The following is a 25,174-nucleotide window of genomic DNA, read 5'->3' as shown; positions in this document are numbered from 1 at the left end:
GCCTTGTCCTCTTACTGGTTGGGGTTATACCTATCTGACCTTTATTTTATTAAACATTTTTTCATTTTCACTGGAAATTTTTCCTGCATCTAAGAGCTTCTGAGCAAGGAACTGGAAAGCGTCTCAAATGCAAGACCACACCCCTCTCTGCCACACCCTCTGTGCCACACCCTCTCTGCCACACCCCTCTGTGCCACACTCCTCTGTGCCACACCCTTCTGTGCCACACCCCTCTGCACCACTCCCCTCTGCACCACACCCCTCTGTGCCACGCCCCTTCGTACCACACCCTGTGCCACACCCCCTGCGCCACACCCCTCTGTGCCACACCCTCTGCGCCACTCCCCTCTGTGCCACCTCCTCTCCTGATCACCTTCCAATGGTACAGCAATGAGCCAGCGCTCCCTGAGACCGGCACTCCCCACTGTCTGTGATGCGTTGGTACCTGGGAAGCAGAGACCCCTGCGCACTGCTGCCTGCCTGCCCTCGGCCTTGGCAAAGGCCACCCAGGGCCTGACGGGTCCCCACGGGCACCCCGCTTCTTGCTTTTATTACTACTTTTTTTTATTATTATTTTTTGGTTAATCCTCACCCAAGGATATTTTCCCATTGATTTTTAGAGAGAGTGGAAGGGCAAGGGAGACACACAGAGATGCATGGCTGTGAGAGAGACGCATCGATTGGTTGCCTCCTGCATGCACCCCGACCAGGGCCAGGGAATCCACAGCCAAGGTTTGTGCCCTTGACCGGAATTGAACCTGCAACCCTTCCACCCGCAGCCAACACTCTGTCCACTGGGCCAAACCGGTTAGGGCTGCTTCTTGCTTTTATAAGCCGGCGTGGCTCAGTGGTTGAGCAAGAACCTATGAACCAGGAGTTCATGATTCCATTCCCAGTCAGGGCACATGCCCTGGGGCCAGGCTGGATCCTCAGTGGTGGGGCGTGCAAGAGGCAGCTGATCAACAACGCTCTCTCATCGTGGATGTTTCTATCTCTGTCTCCCTCTTCCTTCCTCTCTGAAATCAATAAAAACATATGTTTTTTTAAAAAAAAAGTAGAACTAGAAAACCCAAGCGAGCCACCACAGCATGGGCCCAGGGCCCCGGCACTGTTTGTAGCTCGAGCCTGGGTGGCGTCCCCAAACCTCCCCTGCCGACCAGGCTCTGCCCCAGCCCAGCTCACGTGGCGCCAGGGAGCAGCTGCGCCTCCCAGCCCGGAGGGCGGCCGGGGCGATAGGAGAGCATTGCTGTCCCTGCGGGCGCCGGGTCCCCGGGGAAAGATTAACAGGCCGCGGTGCGCTCAGATTCCTCACCCCAGGGTACAGAGGAGGGCTGTTTGTGGTGCCGCAGGAGGCAGGACAGACAGGGGAGTGGTGTTGCAATCCACACATCTGGCCTGGACGTGCTGGGGCAGGTCAGGGGGGCGGTGAGGGGGCAGCGGAGCCGGCCCCCGCGGAGCCGGCCGGGCTGGAGCCGGGCAGGTCCGTGCACAGCGGCTCTCAGTGCGCTCCGCTCACATTGGACTTTTGGTCCGAGCCGCGCGGAGCCGGCAGCAGCCGGGCCGGGACATTCCAGCCGCCGGGACCTGCTCCGGGCCCTCCGGCCGCGGCAGCCGCCACGATGCCCACGGTGGACGACGCGCTCGCCCAGGTGGGGGAGTTCCACCTCTTCCAGAAGCAGACGTTCCTCCTCCTCGCCCTGCTCTCGGCCGCCATGCCCCCCATCTACGTGGGCATCGTGTTCCTGGGCTTCACCCCCGAGCACCGCTGCCGCCCGAGCCCGGGCGCGGCCCAGCTGAGCCGGCGCTGCGGCTGGAGCCCGGCCGAGGAGCTCAACCTCACGGTGCCCGGCCCGGGGCCCGGGGGCGAGGCCTCCCCCAGCCGCTGCAGCAGCTTCCAGGTGGACTGGAACCGCAGCGGCCTGGGCTGCGCGGACCCGCTGGCCGGCCTGGCCGCCGACCGCAGCCTCCTGCCGCTGGGCCCCTGCGGGCACGGCTGGGCGTACGACACGCCCGGCTCCTCCATCGTGACCGAGGTGAGTGAGGTAGGACTTGCACCGACGGCGAACAGCGCCGTCCACAGACGATGGGAAATGGACCTGAGCCGCAGAAGCTCGGACAGCCTGCTGAGCCTCAGTGGGGAGGCAGGGGAGGGCGGGTGGGAAGAGATCAGCCAACGATCTTGTGTGCATCCAGGCATCAGCGTGGACACAGACAATGGGGGGTGCGGGTGGGAGAGTGACGAGAGCGGGCTGGAAGAGGTTAACCGGGGAAAGGAGGATTTGTGGAATACTATCAACAATGAGGATAAACATTTAAAGGGAGAGTGTAGCCAATGAGGCCCACGCACACTCTTCGGACTCGGGGTGTCTTAGAAAGCCCCGGTGTCTGACAAACACAGGCAGCCTCTCACTTGTCTGGAATGCGAGTGGATTTGCCAAAACCCGGTCAGATTCTACCATGATTCTCCTGTATGCAGCTCCAGGCAGGAAGGAACCAGCAAAAGCCCGGGAGAATCCCGGAAATAACGCGGGAAGGGAAGGGTTCAGGCCTCCTCTTCCTCTGGCAGCCCCGCCGCCCCTCCTCGCTCCCTCACGCAGCGGCGCCCGCAGAGCCCACGGGCCACCCCGCGCTGTGCCGGTGGCTCCGTGCCCTGCGCTCCTGCTGGCCAGCCGCGGGGGAGCTTCTGCCACGGCTCCCTACGTTATTGAAAACCAGAGGCGACGTTAGCATCGTTAGCATCCAATAGCAAAAGCTCATTCCAATAAATATAGAGAGAAAACAAAAAGCAGAGATGTGCTTTCCCTAGAGGCAAACAAAATGGGGGAGGGCGATCGCTCTGAGAGCACAGAGCTTGCCGCTGCCCAGCTCCCGGGAAAGACTGCGTGGCTCCAGTGCAGACAGTCAGCTCCAGGGCCCTTCGTAAGGACCTCAGATGGTCTGGGAGTCCCATAAAATGCTGAGTCACAGGCTCAGCCCCACACAACGCTGAGGCTTTACAGCGGATACGTCACCCCCCCCCCCCCCCCGAAACGGGAAAACGGAGGTCGGGAGCCGGGGAGGTTACCCCCCGAGGCCACGAAGGAATCGCCTGTCCCTCCGTCCACCGCTCCGGTCCCAGGCAGAGCAGGTGTCCCAGCCTCCACCAGGCGCTCCCAGGCCCCGGCCATCAGCAGGGCGGGGAGCGTCCGGCCCGGGGGCCGCACAGGCCCAGCCAGGGCGGGAGGAGAGGGGTGAGTTCTCATCAAATGTTTGGCCAAATAGAGCAGTCTGATTTTTAAACTGATTTTAATTTTGTATGGCCCGACAATGATGTGATCAATAGTCAAATGGTTTGGCTCAGTGGCCTGTGGACTGAAGGGTTCCAGGTTCGATTCCAGTCAAGGGCACATGCCCGGGTTGTGGGCTAAATAAATAAATACCAAATGGCCCTTGGCAGGAAAAAAAAAAAAGTACACTCCCTGTCCCCCTCCCCTGGCCTTAAGAGACAGTAAAGAGAACAGCAACAGCCCAACCTTCTCCAGACAGCCTCTGTGGCTGCTCACACGCCTGTCTGCTTCCGGGAACTACATTAGAGAGGGGACGGGTTCTGGGCAGAAACGAAGTCACTACCAGTTTCAGCCGATACCGCCCCATGACCTACCGCCAGGCGGGATGCTGCGCGGACGGCGGGACACAGCTTTTGTGGGAAGACAATTAGCACAACGGCGAGGAGACAGCAGTTACCGCCTCCGGCCCACGGGTCCATGCAGGGACACAGGGCAGCCCAGGCCGGGGCAGGTCTGACCGGCTCTGTTTCTCTCCCTCGGATGCGGGACCCGCCCGCCCTCGGCAGTTTAACCTGGTGTGCGCCGACGCCTGGATGCTGGACCTGGTGCAGGTGGCCGTGAACCTGGGGTTTTTCCTCGGCTCCGTGGGCATCGGCTATGTGGCAGACAGGTGGGTGCCGCGGGCTCCGGGAGCGTGGGTTCGGCCGTCCCCGCCAGAATGCCGGCTTCTCCGAGCCCACAGCCTGCAGGGCCTGCCTGGCAGCACGCCAGCCGCCTCAGGCTCCCTCTGCCCGCAGATAAGCCTGGCGCATGTCACCCCCGTCCTCCGGGACCTCGGAGAGGGCTCTGGATTCGGCAGTGGCTCTGCCCCGGGCCAGGTGCCAGGGAGGGGAATAGAGGGTTTGGCCCAAGTCCTTCTCCTCCTGTGTGTCCCCCACCCCCGTCCTGAGCCTCTGGCCTCTGAGCTCCGTGGTCCTCGCCTGCCTGTCCTGTGCCCACATCGATGCCCGCTGCCCCAATGGCCGGATCTCAGGGCCCAGGGCCGAGGAGATTGTAGGCGTGGAGCCAGGACGGCGTGGGTGAGAGGAGGGCCGGTCTACACGGAGAGGGCAGCTCTCCACTGCCCCAGAGTCGGTGTGGCTGGAGAGCGGCGAGGGAGCCGCCGAAGGGGGGTCCTGTGTCTTCCGGGCTGCTGTCCCCTGACGCCCAGCTCCCCAGAACTGCCCTGTACCCATCACCAGGGGACCCCAGACTCCCTGCGCTGAAAGCTCCTCACAACATTATCTCTGCTCTGCTGGTGGCCAGTGCGGTGTTTGCAGGAGCCCTCAAAGGACAGGGAACAGAAAAAGGGGCTTTATGCTCGACAAGCACTTTGGACCGCTTGGCCATCAGAGCTAATTATTTAATCCTCACCTGCCTCTGTTCACCCAGCTCTTCCCTGTGTTTCCAGGTGCTCCACATTTGGGACATCACCTAGAGAGAGAGAGATTTAGAAACACATCTAAGTTATATAATCGCATAGTTTTATATAAATATGCAATTTTATGTAAATACAATATATACTACGTAATGTTATATGAATAGGCAATTGTTATCATACTAGAGGCCCTGGCTGCCTCGAGGCCCCTCGGCCCCGCCCCTGACGGTTCCAGAAGGTCATTCCGCCATCCAGTCTAATTAGCATGCTAGCTCTTTATTATACAGGATAACAAAACACAATATATGTTTAATTCTGAACTAAGTGGTAAAGTAAATATGCTTTATGCTATATTTACCATCCCAACTCTATCTAGGGTCTAGATTAGGGGTGTCGAACTCAATCAGAGAAGGGGCCAAAATCTAAAATCCAGCCTAAATCGCGGGCCGAATGGTTTATTGAACAGTCATAAACTGACAATGTCATAAACTGACAGCGGAGTGCAGTGATGACAGCGCGGTGCGGGCCACATTGCAAGGCCTGGCGGGCTGGATTTGGCCCGCAGGCCTTGTGTTTGACACATGTGGTCTAGATAAACCCAGCCTTGGGAATACTCTATTAAATGTAAATGGCCCATTTTCTCTGATTATAGTCTATTGTCAAGCTGTGTTAACACTTGCATCATGTTAAACTGAAGGCCGGCTTCATCTATCACACTCCCAGGGGCATCTGCATGCTCAAAGCTGTGCCCACTCTGGTAGCAGGAGGGGAGGGGGGAGAGGGAGGTTGGGGAAGGGGAAGGAAAGGTGTGGAGAGGCTGGGCGCCAGCAGCCCCATGCACCACACCGCTTCCGGGACTGTCTGCTCAGCTCCCTTCCAGGCTGCTCCTGGGACTCTGAGGCAGAGAGGAAGGAAGGTCACTCGCTCTCATGTTTATGGCCTGGGCGCTGAGGAGAGCTGTTCGGAGATGACCCCTGAGGTCAGGAGACACGCTGAGGGAGGAGCGGGTCCGGAGTCCCCTGTGCTCACCCAGCTGTGGCCCTCCGCTGGCTCCCTCACTGGAAAGTGCAGACTCTGACGCTCCCCGGACAGGAGGGAGCAGAGAGGTGGCTGAGCCGGCCACACGGCTGGTTAGCGGCGGGTTAATTATTCTCCTCCACTCAAAGGAGGAGCGGGTCCCAGTGTTCTCCTCACAGTGCGTTCCTGGTGGGTCATCCCGTCAGTCACCACCGCCTTCAAGGCCTCGACGTGACCGTGCCCTTCACACCCGGGAGAGCCGATCGCTCACTGCTCTCCCTCCAGAGGCTGGTCCTTCCCGCCGCTGGATCTTTCTCTTTCTTTTCTTAAAGTGTCTGAAGTTCTGTTGGTTTTGCCTCTTTTTCTGTTCTCTTTGTGGGTGCAGGGCTCAAAAAAAAAAGCAATTTATATTTTTCATACTCAATGCCTATTGCTGAACAGTTTCCAAATTGATACAAGAATCTCATGGAAATCTCTTTATTGCTACAGAATAAACCAACACTAAATAGATTGTTTTCTGTGAGAGTTTTAAAGAACGTGACCTGACAGATCATTACAGGGTCTTGTCAAAGAAAACTGGCGGGGGGGGGTGGCAGATTATGAAAAAATATGAATGCAGAGCCTGACACCAAGTCACCTTTCTGGAGGTCAGCTTTGCACGTGGAAAGTGGAAGGAGAGGAGAAGAGAGGAGAGGGGGAGGGGAGGGAGGGAGGGAAAGGAAGAAGGACCCAGGTCAGGGAACTTGAAGACAAACTTCCTATCGGATACCTAATAGGTTTCCTCACCCACAACCTCCTGAAGAATGAGTGTGAGGATCACCTGACCCCAACGAGGAATCTCTCACCGCGCCCAGGTTTCTGTTCTCGCCGTCAGTAATCACAAGTGCCGCACAGAGCGTATTCGGTCCGCGTTGGCAGCTGGCTAGGGGAAGGCCGACTGGCAGCACGTGCTGCTTCCCGTGGTGTAAACACTCCCGCACGGCCCACTGCGAGCTGCCGAGGGAGGCCCGAGCACCGGGCTGCTGGGCCGGCACACCCCGGCCCCCGCCCTCCGCGCACAACGGAAAGACACAGATCCGCTCTCGTGGGCAAACACGTGGCACACCTGGGCCCTGATAGTTAGACATCCCTATTACACGCGCTTTTAAACGTAATTTACCTCATTGTAAGCATTACTGTAACTCTGAGAGCTGTGTGACCACCGGCTCCCAGCGTGTCAGAAAACGTGGCCTGAGCTCTCGGGAGCCAGGGCCTCCGGAAGGGACGGGACTCGCTCAGAGCAGAACCACGGTCCCCGTGGGTCCCCGCCCACCTTCCCAGCCACGTGCCTCCCAGGGAGGTCTCCTCCGTGCCAGTCCCCGTGCCGGCACCACACCTCGTGTTTCCGTCAGGTCAGGGCAGCCTGCAGAAGGAGACCTGAGGCCCAGCCGGTAGCTCGGTTGGTTAGAACGTCGTCCCAATACACCGGGGTTGCAGGTTCGATCCCTGGTCAGGGCACATAGAAAACTCACCCAATGAACGCATAAACCATCACCCGATGAACGCATAAACCAGTGGGACAGAACCTGCGGTTTCTCCCTCTCTCTGTGTCGGGGGAGGGGGTGGTGGAGGGGGGAGAGGGGGGGTTGATCGTTCCCCGTTTTGCAGAGGAGCACACGGAGGCCCGGGGAAGTGAAGCGTGTTCCTCAATGTTAGAACACAGATGAGCCCGCCCGCAGGGACTGTGGGAATCTAACTCTGGAAGGACAGCCCTGGCCCTCACTCCTCCCAGCGTGGGGCTGAGCGCCCTGGTCCTGAGCGGCTGCTGTGCCCATCGCGCCCGCAGAGCCACCGAGGAGCGGTCTGGCCCAGGACCAGCCCGGCCGGCTGGTGTCTGTCGCTCAGAAGTCAGATCTCCGTGGCCCTGGCGTCCCACAGCCGCGGTGCGCCTGACTCCGTCTCTCCCTCCCCGTGTCTGCTCCGCACAGGTTCGGCCGGAAGCCCTGCCTCCTGCTCACCATCCTCGTCAACGCCACGGCGGGAGTGCTCATGGCCGTGGCCCCGACCTACCCCTGGGTCCTACTGTTCCGCCTGGTGCAGGGTCTGGTCAGCAAGGTGGGCTGGCTGATCGGCTACATCCTGAGTAAGACGCCCGGACTGCCGAGGGGGAGCTCAGGGTGGGCGCTGCCAGCACACAGGCAGGCGGGGGGGGGGTGGCAGGCAGGTGGGGGTTGTAGGCAGGTCGGGGTGGCAGGCAGGTGGGGGAGGCAGGTTTAGGGTTAGGGTTAGGGTGAGGGTGAGGGTTAGGGTTAGGGTTAGGGTTAGGGTTAGGGTGAGGGTTAGGGTTAGGATTAGGGTTAGGGTTAGGGTTAGGGTGAGGAAAGGAGGCCAAGGGGTGCTATTGGCTGCCCGCCACAGCAGACCCCATGTACCAGCTATCCGGGCGGCAGTGTGGCTGCTGGAACACGTGTGTGGGACTATGAGGAATTCACCTGCAGGAACTGGAACTGCCTCAGCCTCCACGCCTCTCCCTCCGGCCCCTGGGCACGGCCCAGGGAAGCCTCTGTGACCGGCAGGCACCTGTTTAGGGAGCACTCCCTCTGTCTGACTCTGCGGAAAGCGCTTCCGGGTCACTCCCAGCCACAGAATCATTGCCGGGGCGCCTTTCAGTTTGGTTCATAAAGGGCTGAAGCCTTCGCCACAGCCACCAACACTGAGTCTAACCGGAAACCGCGGCCCGGGGACCATCTCGAATCCCAATCCCGTGCGTGTGCGACGCGGACACGGCTGCTCCGGGTCCTGGCGGTGCGGCGTGCACAGGCGGCTGATGCCATGGTGGCGGAGCTGGCTGTTTCAGGCGTGCGGGGGCGTGCTGGCAGACTGGCTCGTGGAAAAGGAAAGCCGCGATCTATCGTGTTATGAATGTCTCCGGTTACAAACGCTCCCCCCGTGGCAGGTGTTTGAGGCGCCCGCGGGGTTAGCAACCAGCTCGCAGAACCCCGGGGCATTTAACGTCCGTGGGCAGGAGCCGGGCCTGTGGCTCCAGGGGGACCCGCGAGCCGCCCAGGCCGCGCCCACACACTGACGGGGCCGGGGACGTGTACCTGGCGGGGAGAGGCTCCACGGAGGAAAGCCGGCCTCCACCGAGTGCCGTGCGGGCTCACGCGCTCCGTTCTGAGTGATCACGGCCTCCGTCCTCTGCGTCCGCACTCTGCGTGGATCGGAAATGCGATGGCCCTGTCCCTGAAATTACCCTGGAAATCAGACATGTTGCTCACCACCCCATCTAATGTGGGATTCTGAGATTTTTTCGTAAACTGGCTCCATAGCAGTAATTCTAACACAGGCTTAGGGAACATTTTATTTTTAACTATATTTTGTTGATTTTTCACAGAGAGGAAGGGAGAGAGAGAGAGCTAGAAACGTCAATGAGAGAGAAACATGGACCAGCCGTTAGGGAGCATTTTAAAGCTGCGGGAGCGGCATGGAAAGGTCTAGACGCTTGGGGGTTGGCGCCCTGGTCGGCGGTGGGGGACAGCCGCGGCCGGGCGGCCCGCTGACCCTCGGCTCTCCCGCAGTCACGGAGCTCGTGGGGCTGAGCTACCGGCGCACCGTGGGCATCTGGTACCAGGCGGCCTTCTCCGCGGGGCTGCTGGCGCTGGCGGGGGCGGCCTACGCGCTGCCGCACTGGCGCTGGCTGCAGTTCGCCGTGACCGTGCCCAACTTCTGCTTCCTGCTCTACTACTGGTGCGTCCGGCCGCGGCGGGGAAACCGGAGCCGTGTTTTTCCTGGCTTCCCCAACGCACCCTCCTCCGTGTGCCCGGGGCCCTCCTCCCTGTTCCCCCTCCGTGCACCCTCCTCCGTGTGCCCGGGGCCCTCCTCTCCTGTCTCCCCTCCGTGCACCCTCCTCCGTGTGCCCGGGGCCCTCCCATCCTGTCCCTCCTCCGTGCACCCTCTTCCCTGTGCCCGGGGACCTCCTCTCTGTCCCTCCTCCGTGCACCCTCCTCCGCGTGCCCGGGGCCCTCCTCTCCTGTCCCCCCTCCGTGCACCCTCCTCCGCGTGCCCGGGGACCTCCTCTCTGTCCCCCCTCCGTGCACCCTCCTCCGCGTGCCCGGGGCCCTCCTCTCCTGTCCCCCCTCCGTGCACCCTCTTCCCTGTGCCCGGGGACCTCCCATCCTATCCCCCCTCCGTGCACCCTCCTCCATGTGCCCGGGGACCTCCTCTCCTGTCCCCCTCCCCCCCAGGCCCACCGCATAGGCTTCCCTGGCGCTCGAGGGGTGTCCCTGGCTGTGCAGCCCCCGCCCCGCTCCCTCTCCTCTGCTGGGGCCTCGCTGAGCGAGGTCCCTCCCAGAAACCGGGTGGCGTGGGGGCGGGGCCCGGGTGCCCCTCCGCTCACGCCCGCTGCCCGCCCGGAACCCAGGTGCGTGCCCGAGTCCCCGCGGTGGCTGCTGTCCCAGCACAGACACGCCGAGGCCACGCAGGTGCTGCGGCTCATCGCCAGGAGGAACGGCAGGGCCATGCCGGCGGCGCTCCAGGTGAGCCGGCGGCGGAGGGCGCGGGCAGCAGGGCCTCCCTCCGTGGGGCCAGGAGTCGTGGTCCCTGTCAGACGTTTCACACGGGAGGGCGGGGGAGCACAGGCACCTGCAGGGAGGCGCCACCATCATAAACGGGGGGCAGCCTCATCTGTGCCTGGTTACCCCCGACTCCAGCTTCCTCCCTGTGAGAGGGACCCGCGCACCCACGTCCAGGACGCTGCAGGACGGGGGCGGGCTGTGGGGGGCGCAGCGGCCTGCGGGACAGCGCTCCGCGGGCGGACTGCGCCTCCCGGGCGGGACCCTCCGCTCACACACCCATGGTCCTCGCCGTGTCCAGTGCCTCCGAGCCGAGGAGGAAGCCGGCGAGAAGCCGAACCCGTCCTTCCTCGACCTGGTCCGCACCCCCCAGATCCGGAAGCACACCCTGGTCCTGATGTACAACTGGTAAGGCCTGCTCTTCCCTCAGGCCCTGCGGGCGGCCGGGGCCCAGGGCTGAGCGTCAGCCTGCGAGCTCGGTCACGGTCCGATTCCCGGTCAGAGCCCGGGCTGTGGGCGCGATCCCCAGTTGGGGGGGTGCAGGAGGCAGCCGATCCGTGATTCTCTCTCATCATGGATGTTTCTCTCTCCCTCTCCCTTCCTCTTTGAAATCAACAGAAACATGTTTTTAAATAAAACATTAAAAAAAAGATCCTTCCAAATTCTTCTCATCCCGATCACTCGCTTCGTGGGAGGGAACAAGACGCCTCCAAACAGCCCGGTCCCAGGGTCCGTGTCGGCGTGGGCAGGGCCCGTCTGCAGCCGTTTCCCTGGCGCCACGCTGCTCGGGCAGATCTGGCATCAGCGTCCGGCGCCAAAGCCCAGCCAGGCCTCCCAGCCTGGCTCCCTGCCCTCGGCGTCGCCCGGAGGCATTTAGATATCACGCCGGAGTCCGCCCCGCCGGAACACTGTGAATTAACCGAGGGAAGGGAGAACCCCCTTTTACAGCCACACAGAGGGCTCCTGGCACAGCTCGGCCGATGCCGGCTGCCCATCTCTCCGACGGTGCAGGGCTGGCAAGGAAAGGGCCTTTCCCGTCTCTTCTTCCTGGAGAAGTAGCGCTTTTTAAAAAATATTTTATTGACTCTTCACAGAGAGGAAGAGAGAGGGATAGAGAGTTAGAAATATTGATGAGAGAGAAACATGGATCAGCTGCATCCTGCACACCCCCTACTTGGGATGTGCCTGCAACCAAGGCACATGCCCTTGACCGGAATCGAACCCAGGACCCTTCAGTCCGCAGGCCGACGCTCTATCCACTGAGCCACACCAGTTTCGGCGAGAAGGAGCTTTTGAACAGGAATGAGCCGGTGGCTCCGCACGCAGGGCCTCAGGCCTGATGGTGCCCGCTGCCTGCAGGCTGCTCTGTGGCCCAGCGCCGCCCGCACCGCGCCCTCCCACCAGCGCCCACGGTGACACACCCGCCACCTAAAGAGCCACCATCCCCGGCACAGCGGACCCCGCGGGCGTCAGTTCAGCCCCCTCACAGCACTGTGTGAAAGCACGCAGGCCTCGAGCTCCTGCTTCCTTTAACTGAGTCACGGCAGCTCTTGCAAACCGTCCTCACATTCCCCAGTGAGACAGAGCACTCCGTCCACAGCCCAGAAGCAGCGTCAGATGTCACTTGCTTGGTGGTGGGAGGTCACTAAGCAGGGAGCTGCCGTGGGCCCTCGGCTCCCCAGACGGCGAAGGAGCCCGGTCCTCTGCTCCCAGCGTTAGGAGCCCCGAGGAGCGCCCCCCACCGAGCACCCGCAGGCTTTACTAAGTAAACCGGCTCCTGAGACAGGGCCTCCGCCTGTCGGAGCGGCCAGGGGTGCTCTCCTCCGTTCTCCCCGTCCTGGCTCCGAGGCCGCCCCCGGGCCAGAGAGTGAAAACGCAGTGGGTGTAAGGCCGTGGTCGGCAAAGTGCGGCTCCGGAGCCACATGCAGCTCTGTGGCCCCTGGAGTGTGGCTCTTCCACAAAACACCACGGCCTGGGCGAGTCTATGTTGAAGAAGTGGCGTTAGAAGAAGTTTAAGATTTAAAAATGTGGCTCTCCGGAGAAATGTGAGTCGCTGTGCTGTTGATATTTGGCTCTGCTGACTGAGGAGTTTGCCGACCACGGGTGTAAGGACTAGGAATAATAAGAAAAGAGGGTGGCCTGGGGCCAGCCCTGGCGCTCCCAGAAGCCCCCTCCCGGACGGCGCCCCCAGCCTGACCGGCGCTCTCCTCCCGCCCAGGTTCACCAGCTCCGTCCTCTACCAGGGCCTCATCATGCACCTGGGCCTGGCGGGGAGCGACATCTACCTGGACTTCTTCTACTCGGGCCTGGTGGAGTTCCCCGCCGCCCTGCTCATCCTGCTCACCATCGACCGCGTGGGCCGCCGCTGGCCCTGGGCGGCCGCCAACATGGTGGCGGGGGCGGCCTGCCTGGCCTCCGTGTTCATCCCGGAAGGTGAGTGTCCGCCCCGGTCCTGGGAAGCAGGTGCCCAGCCCCTGACAGGAAGGCCGTGGGCGTTACCGTCCAGGTCGATGTGGAACGAACCCGCTACCAGGACCTTCATGACATACACGTGCCTTTTTTTAAAAATATTTTTTATTGATTTTTTTTTTTACAGAGAGGGATAGAGAGCCAGAAACATCAATGAGAGAGAATCATCGATCAGCTGCCTCCGGCACACCCCCTACTGGGGATGTGCCCGCAACCAAGGTACATGCCCTTGACCAGAATCAAACCTGAGGCCCTTCAGTCCGCAGGCCGACGCTCTATCCACTGAGCCACACCGGTTTCGGCGAAGCATGTGCCTTTGAGTACACTCGCACCGCCCGGCCGGTGTGACCAGTGACTGAGGATTGACCTAAGAACCAGGAGGACAGGGTTCTGTTCCCGGTCGGGCACAGGCCCGGGTTGCGGGCTCCATCCCCAGAGTGTGGCGTGCAGGAGGCAGCCAATCCATGATTCTCTTTCATCATCGATGTTTCTCTCTCTCTCTCCCTCTCCCTTCCTCTCTGAAATCAATCAAAAATATATTTTGCTAAAAAAAGAGTATTCGCCCCGATGGCTGCCCGCGAGGATATAATTACAGAGTGTTCTCTGGGGGGTGGAGGCTACCAGGCATCCGGCCGCCGGAGCGCAGGGATGGGCTGTGGGTGAGGAGGCCCGGGGTTCAGGCTCACCCCGCGCTTCCCAGATGCTATTAGGCAACGCCCTTGACCTCCCACACCGTCCTGCAGAGCTAACGAGACCCCGAGGGGCTGCTGCAGGGACCGGCCTCCAGCTCCTCTCCTCTCAGAACACCTCCCAGCGAGGGGGCCAAAGCCTGCCCCCGGTCCTCCCGCCACAGGGAGCGATGGCTGGGCCCTTCGGTTACAGCAACCACGCAGACTGTGCCCACCCCGCCCCAGCCCACCCACCCGCCCGCTGTTCCTCGTGCGGCCTCTGCAGACAGAGGGGCCGCCTGGCCACGGGGAGTGCTGGGTCACTCGGGACAGAGCTCCCGGGAAAAGCGTGTTCGCGTGGCGTCTGAGGTTAAATAAACAGACGTGTGTGCACACGTGTGACGGCTGTTTGCCCGCAGACCTGCAGGGGCTGAGAGTGGCGGTCGCGTGCTTGGGTCGCATGGGGATCACCATGGCCTACGAGATGGTCTGCCTGGTCAACGCGGAGCTGTACCCCACCTTCATCCGGTGAGCGCCCGCAGGCGGCGTGTCCTGCCAGAGCCGCGGGGCCGGCGCCGACGCCTGGCTTAGGAAGCCCGGGGGCCGGGGGAGCGCCTCCCGCAGGAGCCACGGCACACCAGGCACGGACACGAGGCAGCTGGGTGGAACAGGGAGAAACAGAACCTGCGGGGCCCAGAGGCCCTGAATCGCCAGAGGCGGTTACCCAACAGCCCCAGGGCCGGAGAAGCAGGGGCCCCAGGATGAAAGCAGACAGTGAACATCACCCACACTTTAAAGCTTCCAGACAACACAAACAGAATGTGTGTCGTGTGTGTATGTGTCGTGTGTGTATGTGGTGTGTGTCATGTGTGTGTATCATGTGTCATGTGTGTGTTGTGTATGTGAGAGTGTGTGACGTGTATGTGTCGTGTGTGTGGTGTGTGTGTGTGGTGTGTCATGTGTGTATGTGTGTATCATGTGTCCTGTGTGTGAGAGTGAGAGTGTGTGTCGTGTGTGTGTGCGTCTGTGTGTCTGTGTCTCTCTGTGTATGTGCTATGTGTGTTGTGTGTCTGTGTGTGTCATGTGTGATGTGTGTGTGATGTGTGTGTCATGTGGTGTGTGCCGTGTGTGGTGTGTGTGTGAGCGGAAAGGACCGTAAACGCCCCTTCCAGTTCCCAGGCGCCTCAGTGGTTGGGGACTGTCCGTGGCAGTGGCCGGGGACAGGGCTGCTCGGGGAAGGTCACAGGTGAAGCCCGCTCTCCCGCAGGAACCTCGGCGTCCTGGTCTGCTCCTCCCTGTGTGACCTCGGCGGCATGCTGGCGCCCTTCCTGGTGTACCGGCTCACCGGCGTCTGGCAGGAGCTCCCCCTGCTGATTTTCGGTGAGAAGCCCTCAGAGGTGCCTTTGAATGGAAACCTATTTTTCTAGGGCCTCGTTTTTCGACCTCGAAATAGGTGCCTGTTAGGGACAACTAGTGTGACTAGGAACTAGTAATCCTACCAGTGTTGGTAAACCCAGTGTGAGCAACGCGGTCAGCAGCTGCCACTGCTCCGGTCGGGAGCCATCGGCTCCAAAGTCAAGGTCAGACTGGAGGCGAAGGGCGTTCCCTGCAGGAGCCCCGCTCTCCGCCTGCTCCGTCCTCCCGTCTCCCGTCACAGGGCTCCTCCCTCCATTTTGAGGAGAGAGAGGCTGTTACAACGGTGCCAGCCTAAAGCAAACAAATTAACGGAACTCCGCTCCCAGCACTGCACTGGGAACTCAAAGACCCAAACACTACAGGTTTGCTACCCCACCCCCCACCCCAACATATGCAAAGAATTAGAGCTGCAGACCAAGCGAAAAAAGAACAGGAACGTCTGAAACACCTGATTCTTCGAAATCCAAGTCCCGCTACCCTTGTTACCGCAATCCTTCCAACAGCCAGCGGCCGCCTCATTGGCCAGGAACGGCCCGGGCTCCCGGCTGCTTTCCTCGCCACGTGCTTTCCGTTGGCAGGGCTCTGTTCTCGCTTTTCTTAGAATCGGAGTGTGCGTTTTCACCGTTATTTTCTAACTCCCAAGCATCTTAGTATCGTGGCAAGGCCTCGCCAAGAATAACCCGGCTCACATGTGAGTGGCCCGTTCCTTTCCCCTATAAGGACGTGCGGCCCGGCGGGGTCGGGATCAGCGGTGTTTACGGCGGCGGGAGGCTGTCAGAGGGCAGAGAAATGCGTCAGGGGCGGAAACGACACAGACAAGATTTAAGGAACGAGGGAGCTCTAATTATAGCGCCTTTTTTTAATGCCGTCTGATTGACGTCAGAGGGGAAGGAAGAGGGAGAGATGGAAACGTCAGTGAGGAGAGAGAATCGCCTCCTGCACGCCCCCCACTGGGGATGGAGCCTGCAACCCAGGCCTGTGCCCTGGCCGGGAACCGCCCTGTGACCTCCTGGTTCCTAGGTCAGCGCCCAGCCACCGCGCCCCTCCGGCGGGCTGAGGTCCCCCTCACTGTGTCCCCATCTGCCTGCCTTCCAGCTGCGGTCGGCCTGGTGGCCGGAGGGCTGGTGCTGCTGCTGCCGGAGACGCGGGGACAGGCGCTGCCGGAGACCATCGAGGAGGTGGAGAAGCTGCGGAGGTAGGAGCTGACGCCCCACAGGCGCTGCAGCCGGGTGGAAGGAAAGACGAGGGGGAATGTGGACCTGAGCCCACACAGGAGATCGGTTCGCACAGTCAGACTTGAGAATGCAAAGCAGGAGCCGTAAAATAAGGAAGATGCCACAGGAGAACATCTCTGCTTTCCCAGGGCGGGAGGGCTCCGTACACAGGGCCCGAACTCTGGGACTCACTCCAAAAGACCCGTCAGCGTGCCCGTGGGAGCCCCTTTCACGCCTGCGTGGTTCAGGGTTCAGGTTCAGGATTCTGGCTCCGGAGGAGGCCGCACACAAAAGAAAGAGACTAGAAAAGCATTCATTTGGGAATTCTGGGGGCCAGGTGGGAGCCCACCTCCAGGGGGAGGACTACGCCTGGCTTCGGCCTGGCCCTCCCTTTTACTCAGGTTTGGGACACACCCATTGCCTTTAGGCAGGCAATTCCAGCAACGGGCAGACTATCGGCGAGGATTTACAGGCTCATTTGGTGGGGAAGTTGCTTCAGCTGCCATGGTCTCAATTAGGTAGGGCGTGGTTGGCTCTGACCTTTCGGAGCGCCAAGGTTGACCAGCCTTCCGGGTTCCTCGCTCATGTCTTTCTGTTAGTGAGACAACGATCTGTTTCCGGCACCTGCCCTCGTAAACATTAAAATTCTGCTTTGAAAAACGACTCTACGCTTAAATAGTACCACAGACTTAGAGAAAACGGGTACTCCGCCACAGAGGGTTAATTTCCCCGAGGTGGAAAGAGCTCTCACAAGTCATAAAAGCAACCACCCAATAGGAAAACATGACAAAGGATTTGAACGGGTAATCCTGAGAACGCAAAAACGGCTCTTAAATATCCGACCTCCTTCCGAGGAAGGCAGGGCAGACACCCCCTGCTCGGACCGCCACGTGGACGGTCGGTGATGGCCCCGCGTGGGGACACCGGTGTCAGGAGGGAAGGTGCGGACGGCGCCCTGTAGTCCAGACTGGAAACCGTGCTGAGGGGCGAGAGGACAACAGGACAAAAGCTGCCACTGTACATGCCTTTTACCCGCAACGCCACGCTTCCAGAATTTACGTACCGGTATGCAAAACATGTGTGCCAGACTATTCGCTAAGGTAATTCTTCGTACGATGACAGAAGACTGGAGACAACCCAAATGCCAGTTGGTGGGGAGACCAGTTATATAAAGATGGCATGTGACTCAACGAAATGTCACCCGGCCATTGGAAAGAACGCAGCCGCTGGCCGGGCTCTATGAACCCCAATCTGGGCCCGTGCCCTCACCAGGAATGGAGCTGCGACCTCCAGGTTCACAGAGTGACGCTCACCCCTGAGCCACACGGCTGGGCTCAGTGCGTACTTTTTGGTACCTTCTGGATTTTGAGCCATACAAACCTACTTGAACAGTAAACTTTTTTGAACATTTAAGAGAGATGTAGATGGCATACTTCCCACAAGTTTGTTTTGTGCTGTGTGCGTCGATGTTGTTATTTATCTTGTCCAGACGCCATCCGGGGCCCCCGGGGCCAGGTGTGTCCACGCTGCACCTTGTGCACTGAGCACGTTCCGGACAGAGCCGTCCTGAGGAACCCAGTGTCTGGGCCCCAGAGCTGGGAGCGAGCGTTGGACGAGGCCCCCCCACCCTTTTTTTTTTTAAATATATTTTATTGATTTTTTTACAGAGAGGAAGGAGAGAGGGATGTTAAAACATCGATGAGAGAAAGAGATTGATCAGCTGCCTCTTGCACACCCCCTAGTGGGGATGTGCATGCCCTTGACCGGAATCGAATCGGGGGCCTTTCAGTCTGCAGGCCAACGCTCTATCCACTGAGCCACACCGGTTTCGGCCGGACGAGGCCTTTGAATTCAGCCGGAGGCCGCACTGGCTGAGCTCGGCCCGCACGCTGGCTGTTCAGTGGGAAATTCCACCCCCGCTGGACGTCCAGCATCTGGGAACGTAAACAAACAGGCAGAGGACTGGGTAACGCTGAGAAGACACTTCCTCCCTCTGACAACTAGCAGGTGCTGAGTGGCGGCTCACGTTTGGAGGGCGTGCCCCCGCCCCCTCCCGCCCCGTATCCCACACTCCCTGTTCTCTAGTGCCTGGTGACGTTGCAGTTTGAGGTCCTGGACCCAGATGCCCGTCCCGCGTCCCCCGATCTCAGTGCAGTGACCGTCCTCCCCGCTTAAGGACAGACTGCATCCCGTGCATGTCCTCTCCCAGGGCCACGCAGAGCAGGTGCACACAGGCCGCCCAAGTACGTGCTGAGCTCCTTCCACAGTGCTCCTCCCTCGGGCCCCGGGCCTCCCCCAGCCAGCTGTCAGGAGGGAGGTGCCCCGCCGTCAGGACAGGCCCTACATTGCCGTCCACGTGGCCTTAACCCCAGGCCTCGGTTTCCTCCTCTGGAAGTGGGCTGGCCTGGGTTTCTGTAACGCCTGGCACTTGGTCCAGTAGCCGCTGGGATCGTTCACAAAAGTCCTCACAGCCGCCCCGCGGAACAGGCCTGTGGGCCCGTGTGCTTTATGGGAACCGGCTTTCAAAGCACGTTCAGCTCGGTGTGAGGCAGAGAGTGCCGCTCAGGGAGGTCCACATACACCTGCACCGGTCTCAAGGCCGCCACCGACAGGAACATGTCACGTCAGGAGAGCATGTCGGGGCGCAACAAAATGAGGAAAACAGCTTTCCTCCGGGAGTCAGCCACAAAGACAAGCTGACTCGGACACGGGCCACGTGAGCAGATTCGTGAGCAGATTTTTCACGTTTCCGACTGCTGAAAAGTAAATGAGCGTCGGTAAGAACTAATTCCCACACGCTCTCTGGAGGACTGAGGGTCACGATGTCCGGGTTCTGCAATCTTCATCTTCAACTGGAAAAGATTCAAGGTAGACATTTCCCACACTCCTGGCGAGGGGGAGAGGAGCACCTTAAATACCGGCTCCGCCCGGCTCCCTCTCACACGGAGATGCAGGAAGCAGTCCAGCCGCATGGCTGCTCGCCAAGCTCTGCTCACGTTCCCAGTGAGAATCCCCACCGGAGCTTACTGCGCGGGGCATGCAGGCCCTGCCGGCTTTTTTTTTTTTTTTTTTTTACAAAGAGGAAGGGAGAGGGATAGAGAGAAAGATCAATTAGAGAGAATCATTGATCCGCTGCCTCTTGCACACCCCCTACTGGGGATGTGCCCGCAACCAAGGTACATGCCCTTGACCGGAATCAAACCTGGGACCTTTCAGTCTGCAGGCCGACGCTCTATCCACTGAGCCAAACCGGTTAGGGCCTGCCTGTGTCTTATTGCCTTTATTTATTACCCCTGTGACTTTGGTATCTAGTCTACTCATGAATGCTCTCCCCCGTCTCTGACTGTTTTGCAGACCAAGGAAACACAGAGAAAAGAAGATCTACCTCCAAGTCAAGAAACAAGACATCCCACTGAACTGAGAGAGATCCACTCTGCACGCGCTTCGACAACACCGGCTAGAACCAGATCCTGCTCTCACCCAGAGCCCACTCACCCCCTTCCTTGTCTGTGAACCCCCGGAACCCAAGCCTACCCCGAGTGGAGGTGCTGCACAGAGGTGTCGCCCTCCACCCGCGGGACCAGATGCGCAGCCCCCCAGCCCCTCCTCCCCAGCTTTCCTCGGACAATGGCCTTGGGTGTGCTGGGGTCTTCATTCCCTCTCCATGTTTCTTTATTTCACTCCATTCTCCGCATGGATATCAAATCAAGACACATAGGGATGTTGTGAGCCAGGGAAACAGAAAAGATCTAAAAAGCAATAAACTTGGACACAGAGAGCCTGTTTTCTTAAAGCAGTGAAACAGCCAGAGCAATAGCAAGCTGCCCAGAACCCATGCCAAGAACTTCGTCTCTTCGGCATCGCAGGTGAAGAGGGTTTAGAACACGTGGGTCACTGTCTGAATTAGGACTGAAGAGCCTGAAGTAGAAGGATCAGGAATGGCAACTGAGCAGCCCCTGGGGCTCTGTGTTTAGAGCGGACAGTGCCAACGTGTGCTTCCTACAGAGCCTGTAGTCGGCAAACTGCGGCTCTGAGGCCCCTGGAGTGTGGCTCTTCCGCAAAACGCCACGGCCTGGGCGAGTCTATGTTGAAGAAGTGGCGTTAGAAGAAGTTTAAGTTTAAAAAAACTTGACTCTCCAAAGGAATTCCAGTCGTTGTCCTGTTGGTATTTGGCTCTGCTGACTGACGAGTTAGCCGACCACGGGGCTAGCAGCCACGTTTGTGTTGCCTCCTTAACGCACAGGTGACACCGGTCAGTCTGATGAAGGTGTGTCTCGTTGTTAGAGTGAAGACAGTGTGCCCATATTTTACCAAAGGAATACAGCAGGCAGGTTTTTAAAGCTAATCCTACCAGACGTATACTGAAAACAGAATGTTACCTTCGTCTGCCCTGCCAGCTCCTCAAAGGTCATTTTCACCAATGTCAGCTGTCCTTTCCCTTTGATTTACCCTCATGGATCTAAATAACTTACTTTATGTTAACACTTGTTGATTTTTGAGTTTTAATGACCACCTACTAGCTTTTAAATACACACTATGAAAAGTGAGCTCTCCTCACCTCTCCCTTCATCCCATCACACAACTTCTCTCTCCCCTTCACGCCTTGTTTTGTCCGTTTTTATTAAACAGTCAACCTCCGGGCACACCCTCGTGCGTGTCATTACTGTCAAAGCCGGGCCGCCCGGGGGCTGTGGTGCTCCTCCCCTGGCCGCCCGGGACCTCCGTTACCAGGCTCCCTCTCTGCGTGTGTGTTCACTCCCCCGCCCCATGCCCCCGCACTCCGGGTGGTTCCTGCGCCTCCCGCCGCGGTCTCCAGGCCGCTGCCCGCCTGCTGCCGTGCGCTCCTCCCCCTCCCCCCGAAGCTCCAGCCTTTCTCGGGGCGAACCCCTGACCCTGAGTCCCAGGCCATCCTCGCTCCTGGGTTTCTCCCTCGTTTGGAAGAAGCGCCTCTTCCAATGTCCCCCCGAGGCAGAGCACACACTGTCCCTGTGACCCTCTCCTGACATCAGGGTCACACCACAACTCCCGGCCCGGCCCTGCCATGGCTCCCCGAGGCCCATCCGTCCCCGCCTCCCCGCTCCCCAGGTCCCAGGTAGGAAGTGGGAGCAGGAAGCCCGCATCCCCTCTCAGGAAGAGGTCTGACCCACCAGCAGGGTGGGCTGCAGAGGCGCCTGGCACCCCCACGCAAGAGCCGGCTCTGGGCCCGTGAAAGTGCCCTCTCCTCCCTTGGCATAGCCTCCTCCCCTCCTCTCCCCTCCCCACCCTCTCCTCTCTTCTCCTCCCCTCTCCTCCCTTCTGTCCCCTCTCCTCCCTTCCTGTCCCCTCTCCTCTCTTCCCCTCCTCCCCTCCCCTCCTCTTCTTCCCAACCCTCTCCTCTCTTCTCCTCCCCTCTCCTCCCTTCCTGTGCCCTCTCCTCTCCTCCCCTCCTCCCCTCCCCTCCCCTCCTCTCCTCCCCACCCCTCCCCTCTCCGCTCCTCCCCTCTCCTCTCACAGCCAGTTTGTAAGCAGCATCTGCATGAAACTGCCTTTGACACACCTGTGGTGGCTCTAGTTGGCTGAGTAGACACGCCCAGGAAAGCAATGCCCAAATACGGGAATCAAGGGCCCGTCAAATGGCACGATGGGGGTCAGCTCATCGATGCCGCTGAGATCTCCAAATTACTTTGCTGATTTTATTTTTTAAATGGATTTTAATTGATTTCAGAGAGAGGAGGGGAGAGGCAGTGAGAGATAGAAACATCAGTGATGAGAGAATCATGGATCTGCTGCCTCCTGTACCTCCCTCCCATCCCCCCTGGGGATAGAGCCCCCAACCCAGGTATGTGCCCTTACCAGGGACTCAACCATGACCTCTGGTTCATAGGTCAACACTCAACCACTGAGCCCCACCCGCCGGGCAAGAATTTTGCTTTTTAATGCCGACCCTCATCTCCCCTGGCAGGTGCAGCACATAACGGCCTTTAACTGCCAATGCCTCTCCTCAGGCCGGGGCACAGGACACCCCTGACCAGGCTCATCCACACGCGGGGGCTGTGCCTTCGGGGTCTGGGCTGGGGTCTGGCCCTCTCCCATCCGAATGCCATCCCGGCTGCTCTCCTCACCCCCAGGCCCCTGGCTGACTCAGCGCCCGCTGATGCCAAGCCAGCCCTCTCTGGTGCCTGTCCGAAGCTGAGAGAGCGGGACTGTGCCAGGATGGTGGAGCAGGTGAGCGGGTGGCACCAGGTGTGAGTGAGGCCTGATCGCCTGCCAATCACCCCACAGACAGCGACTGGTGGCAGTGGGGTGGGGGACGGAGGGAGGGGCCACCGCCTGGCTCCTAGGCACTGAGGGAGCTGGGCAGGGGCCCAATGACTCAGGCAGGGAGGGGGTGCATGGGGCCCAGGGCACAGATGCTGCCCAGGCCCCAGAGGTCACCTGGGACCTGCCCTTCCATGCCAGGCACTCACACTTCCATCACTGGCCAGGCCTAGAAACTGCACCTGTGCACGAATTTCATGCACCGGGCCTCTAGTTTATACATGATTCTGAGTCTTTCCTGGCCATCTCTTTGATCCAGTCATTGTAGCAAGTAGCTAAACCTGCTTTCCTAACCAAGACAAAATACAACGTAATCTCTAATCAAGGCAGCCAGCCGTCAAGGGAAGATCTCACCAGTTCCTTTTCTATGAAGCAGTGAACTACAGTAACTTCGTAAATGTTTACGAACACGGGCACACGGTGTACTCTGGGTGCCTCCGGTCACTGAAAAGTCCGGCTCTCCTGACGTTCGAGGAAACAACGCTAATTCCCAATTAATCCTTTAAAAAAATCATAACGTAATCAGATTAAATGAACTATTTGTTTTTATTTATTCAAACCAGATGATGATGATAATAAAAATCTGGTACTAATTACGTGAAAATGGGACATAGAATAACTTATCTTCTTTTTCTGGCAAACTCCTAAGAAACGAGGTCCCAGTGTTTAGGAGGGGGCGGCACGCTGGCTTGGCTGTGTTGCAACCTCACCAGGTCCAGGAGATTATGCAAGACAAGAGCGCTCCTCCCAGGCATCGGCATCGATAACCAGGCGCCTGGCCAGCCCTGTGCAATGGCCGGCCTTGGTGAACTGCACTAGTGCGCATGCTGGCGGCTGACCCTGGGGTCCGAGCCACGGGGACGCACTGCAGGGTGGTCTGCGGCTGCGAGGGTGAGCTCTGGTCAGAGCGGGGTCCGATGGGCAGCGACAAGAGCAAAGTAAGAGAAATGCACAGGGGGACACAAGCTCTGCTCCCCCTGCCGGCCTGTGGGGAACCCCAACTCCATGGTACCCCTGGGGATCAATCAGAATCATACGGCCTGCCTTTGGCTCTCGTGGCGGCCCAGGCCTGAGGCTCTGCTCTCCTTGGAGAAAGACACTGCAAACAAAACATCTGGAAGGACACGGATGGTCACTTCCTATTGACTTGGGTCCCGGGAGGCCGAGAAGACACACAGCGGGCCAGGGCTTACATCTCACTCACATGTGGAATCCAAAGGACAAAATAAACTCGTGAACAGAACAGGCCCAGAGACAGGGAAGCATGGAGCAGGCTGTGGAATCTGAGAGGGAAGGCGGAGGGTGGGAAGAGACCAGCCAGTGAACGTGTATGCATGGATGCATGGCCCTGGACACAGACAGAGTGTGGTGAGGGCCTGGGCCCAGGCGGCTCCTCTGACATGCGGAGCAGAAACTCCCACGCGCTGAGGGTGCTGACTGTGCACCTCTTCTTAATTGTGATAAAAAACACTTGGCACTGACCAGCTTAACCACTTGGCCGTTCACCACATTACGCCCACTCACAGGTATGCAGCCCTCACCACCATCGTCTCCAGAGCTTTCGTCTTCCCACACGGGAGCCCTGTCCCCACTAAACACTACCTGCCCCTCCACCCCCCATCCACATAGCCACCCTTCTCTGTCTCTATGGACTTGACTACTCAGGGTTGGGCTTGATCCCCAGCAGGGGTTGTACAGGAGGCAGTTGATCATGGTTCTCTCATCATTGATATTTCTCTCTCTCTCTCTCTCTCTCTCTCTCTCTCTCTCTCTCTCTCTCTCCCCCTCCCCCATCCCCCCCTGTCTTCCTTCCTCTCTGAAAAGAATCCTATCTAATAAAAGGGTAATATGCAAATTACTCCATCACAAATATGGCGGCCCTCATAGCCACAAGATGGTGGTGCCCAGTCCTCTCAGCCACGCCGGAGCCCCCCAGTCCCAAGGGAGGGCAGTGTGAGCAGCCTGGCAGAATGCTTTCTTGTCACCACGGCAATGAGGCAAGCCTTCCCACTGGGCCGCAGATGGGCCTCTGGGCATGGGCACAGAGCAGCCAGGCCCCGCAGAGAGCTCCTGGCGCACAGATTCCTGCACAGGGCTACCAGGTAAAAATAAATAAACAATAGACCCATTAATGATCTCCCCCTTTTCCATGGCTCCGTTGTCTTGTAGAAACTGGGAGAGACCAGCCAGCAGAGGTTTTCCCCGCGTTTTTTTTCCCCTTTGGGTCAGGGTGTTTGTTTTGTTTTTTAATATATATTTTATTGATTTTTTTACAGAGAGGATGGGAGAGGGAGAGAGAGCCAGAAACATCGATGAGAGAGAACCACCGACCAGCTGCCTCCTGCCCACCCCCTAGTGGGGATGTGCCCGCAACCAGTGTACATGTCCTTGACCGGAATCGAACCTGGGACCATTCAGTCCGCAGGCAGACACTCTATCCACTGAGCTACACCGGTTAGGGCTAGGTAACTCTTTTTAAAGGAAACCTGTGCTGGGTTATTTCAAGTTTATCACTTTGTCTGGAACTCCTAGATCTTTTTCATGTTTGGCCATTGTCTCTGCTCACGTCTTCTTCTGCAGATGGAATCCGCACCCCCTCCCACTGCCCCTCCTCCCCACCCTGAGACCGCGTCCTGGAGGGTGTCTCCTGTGTGACACGCAAAGGCACCGCTTCAGCCACACAGGGAATGCGTGGTCACTCTCAAAGGTTTGGGGCTGGCCACCCATCTCTGGCCGACAACGAGAGGCAAACGCCCTGCCAGCCGCAGTCTGATGTGGGTTAAAGGATTCCACCCACTGTTTCTGATCCAGTGAGACTCTTCCCGCCCCCCCCCCCCCACAAGCCCCATCTCAACACCAG

At 59.3% G+C, this 25,174-nt stretch overlaps 1 protein-coding gene across 1 annotated transcript; it reads left to right on the top strand.

Annotated features, from left to right (window-relative positions):
- The first annotated feature begins 1,598 nt into the window (after positions 1-1,598).
- On the top strand, positions 1,599-20,659 carry SLC22A2 (solute carrier family 22 member 2). The gene is made up of 11 exons (XM_084890911.1): positions 1,599-2,033; positions 3,833-3,936; positions 7,668-7,822; positions 9,258-9,426; positions 10,100-10,214; positions 10,552-10,658; positions 12,469-12,683; positions 13,807-13,915; positions 14,655-14,767; positions 15,899-15,998; positions 19,372-20,659. Exons 1-11 carry the CDS (start codon positions 1,620-1,622, stop codon positions 19,436-19,438), a joined length of 1,668 nt encoding a protein of 555 aa, XP_084747037.1. The 5' UTR covers positions 1,599-1,619; the 3' UTR covers positions 19,439-20,659.
- Positions 20,660-25,174: the final 4,515 nt, after the last annotated feature.

Source organism: Pipistrellus hanaki, assembly GCF_964339955.1.
Source record: "Pipistrellus hanaki genome assembly, chromosome: 7".
Taxonomy (NCBI): Eukaryota; Metazoa; Chordata; class Mammalia; order Chiroptera; family Vespertilionidae; genus Pipistrellus; species Pipistrellus hanaki.
Note: the sequence above shows the minus strand (reverse complement) of the source record. Positions and strands in the feature narration are given on the sequence as shown.

Bases quoted from the DNA above. Each gene is read 5' to 3' on its own strand.
- SLC22A2 (XM_084890911.1), top strand. From the start codon at position 1,620: ATGCCCACGGTGGACGACGCGCTCGCCCAGGTGGGGGAGTTCCACCTC. The intron at 2,034-3,832 runs GTGAGTGAGGTA...CGCCCTCGGCAG, and splicing joins GCTCCTCCATCGTGACCGAG to TTTAACCTGGTGTGCGCCGA. The intron at 14,768-15,898 runs GTGAGAAGCCCT...CCTGCCTTCCAG, and splicing joins GCTCCCCCTGCTGATTTTCG to CTGCGGTCGGCCTGGTGGCC.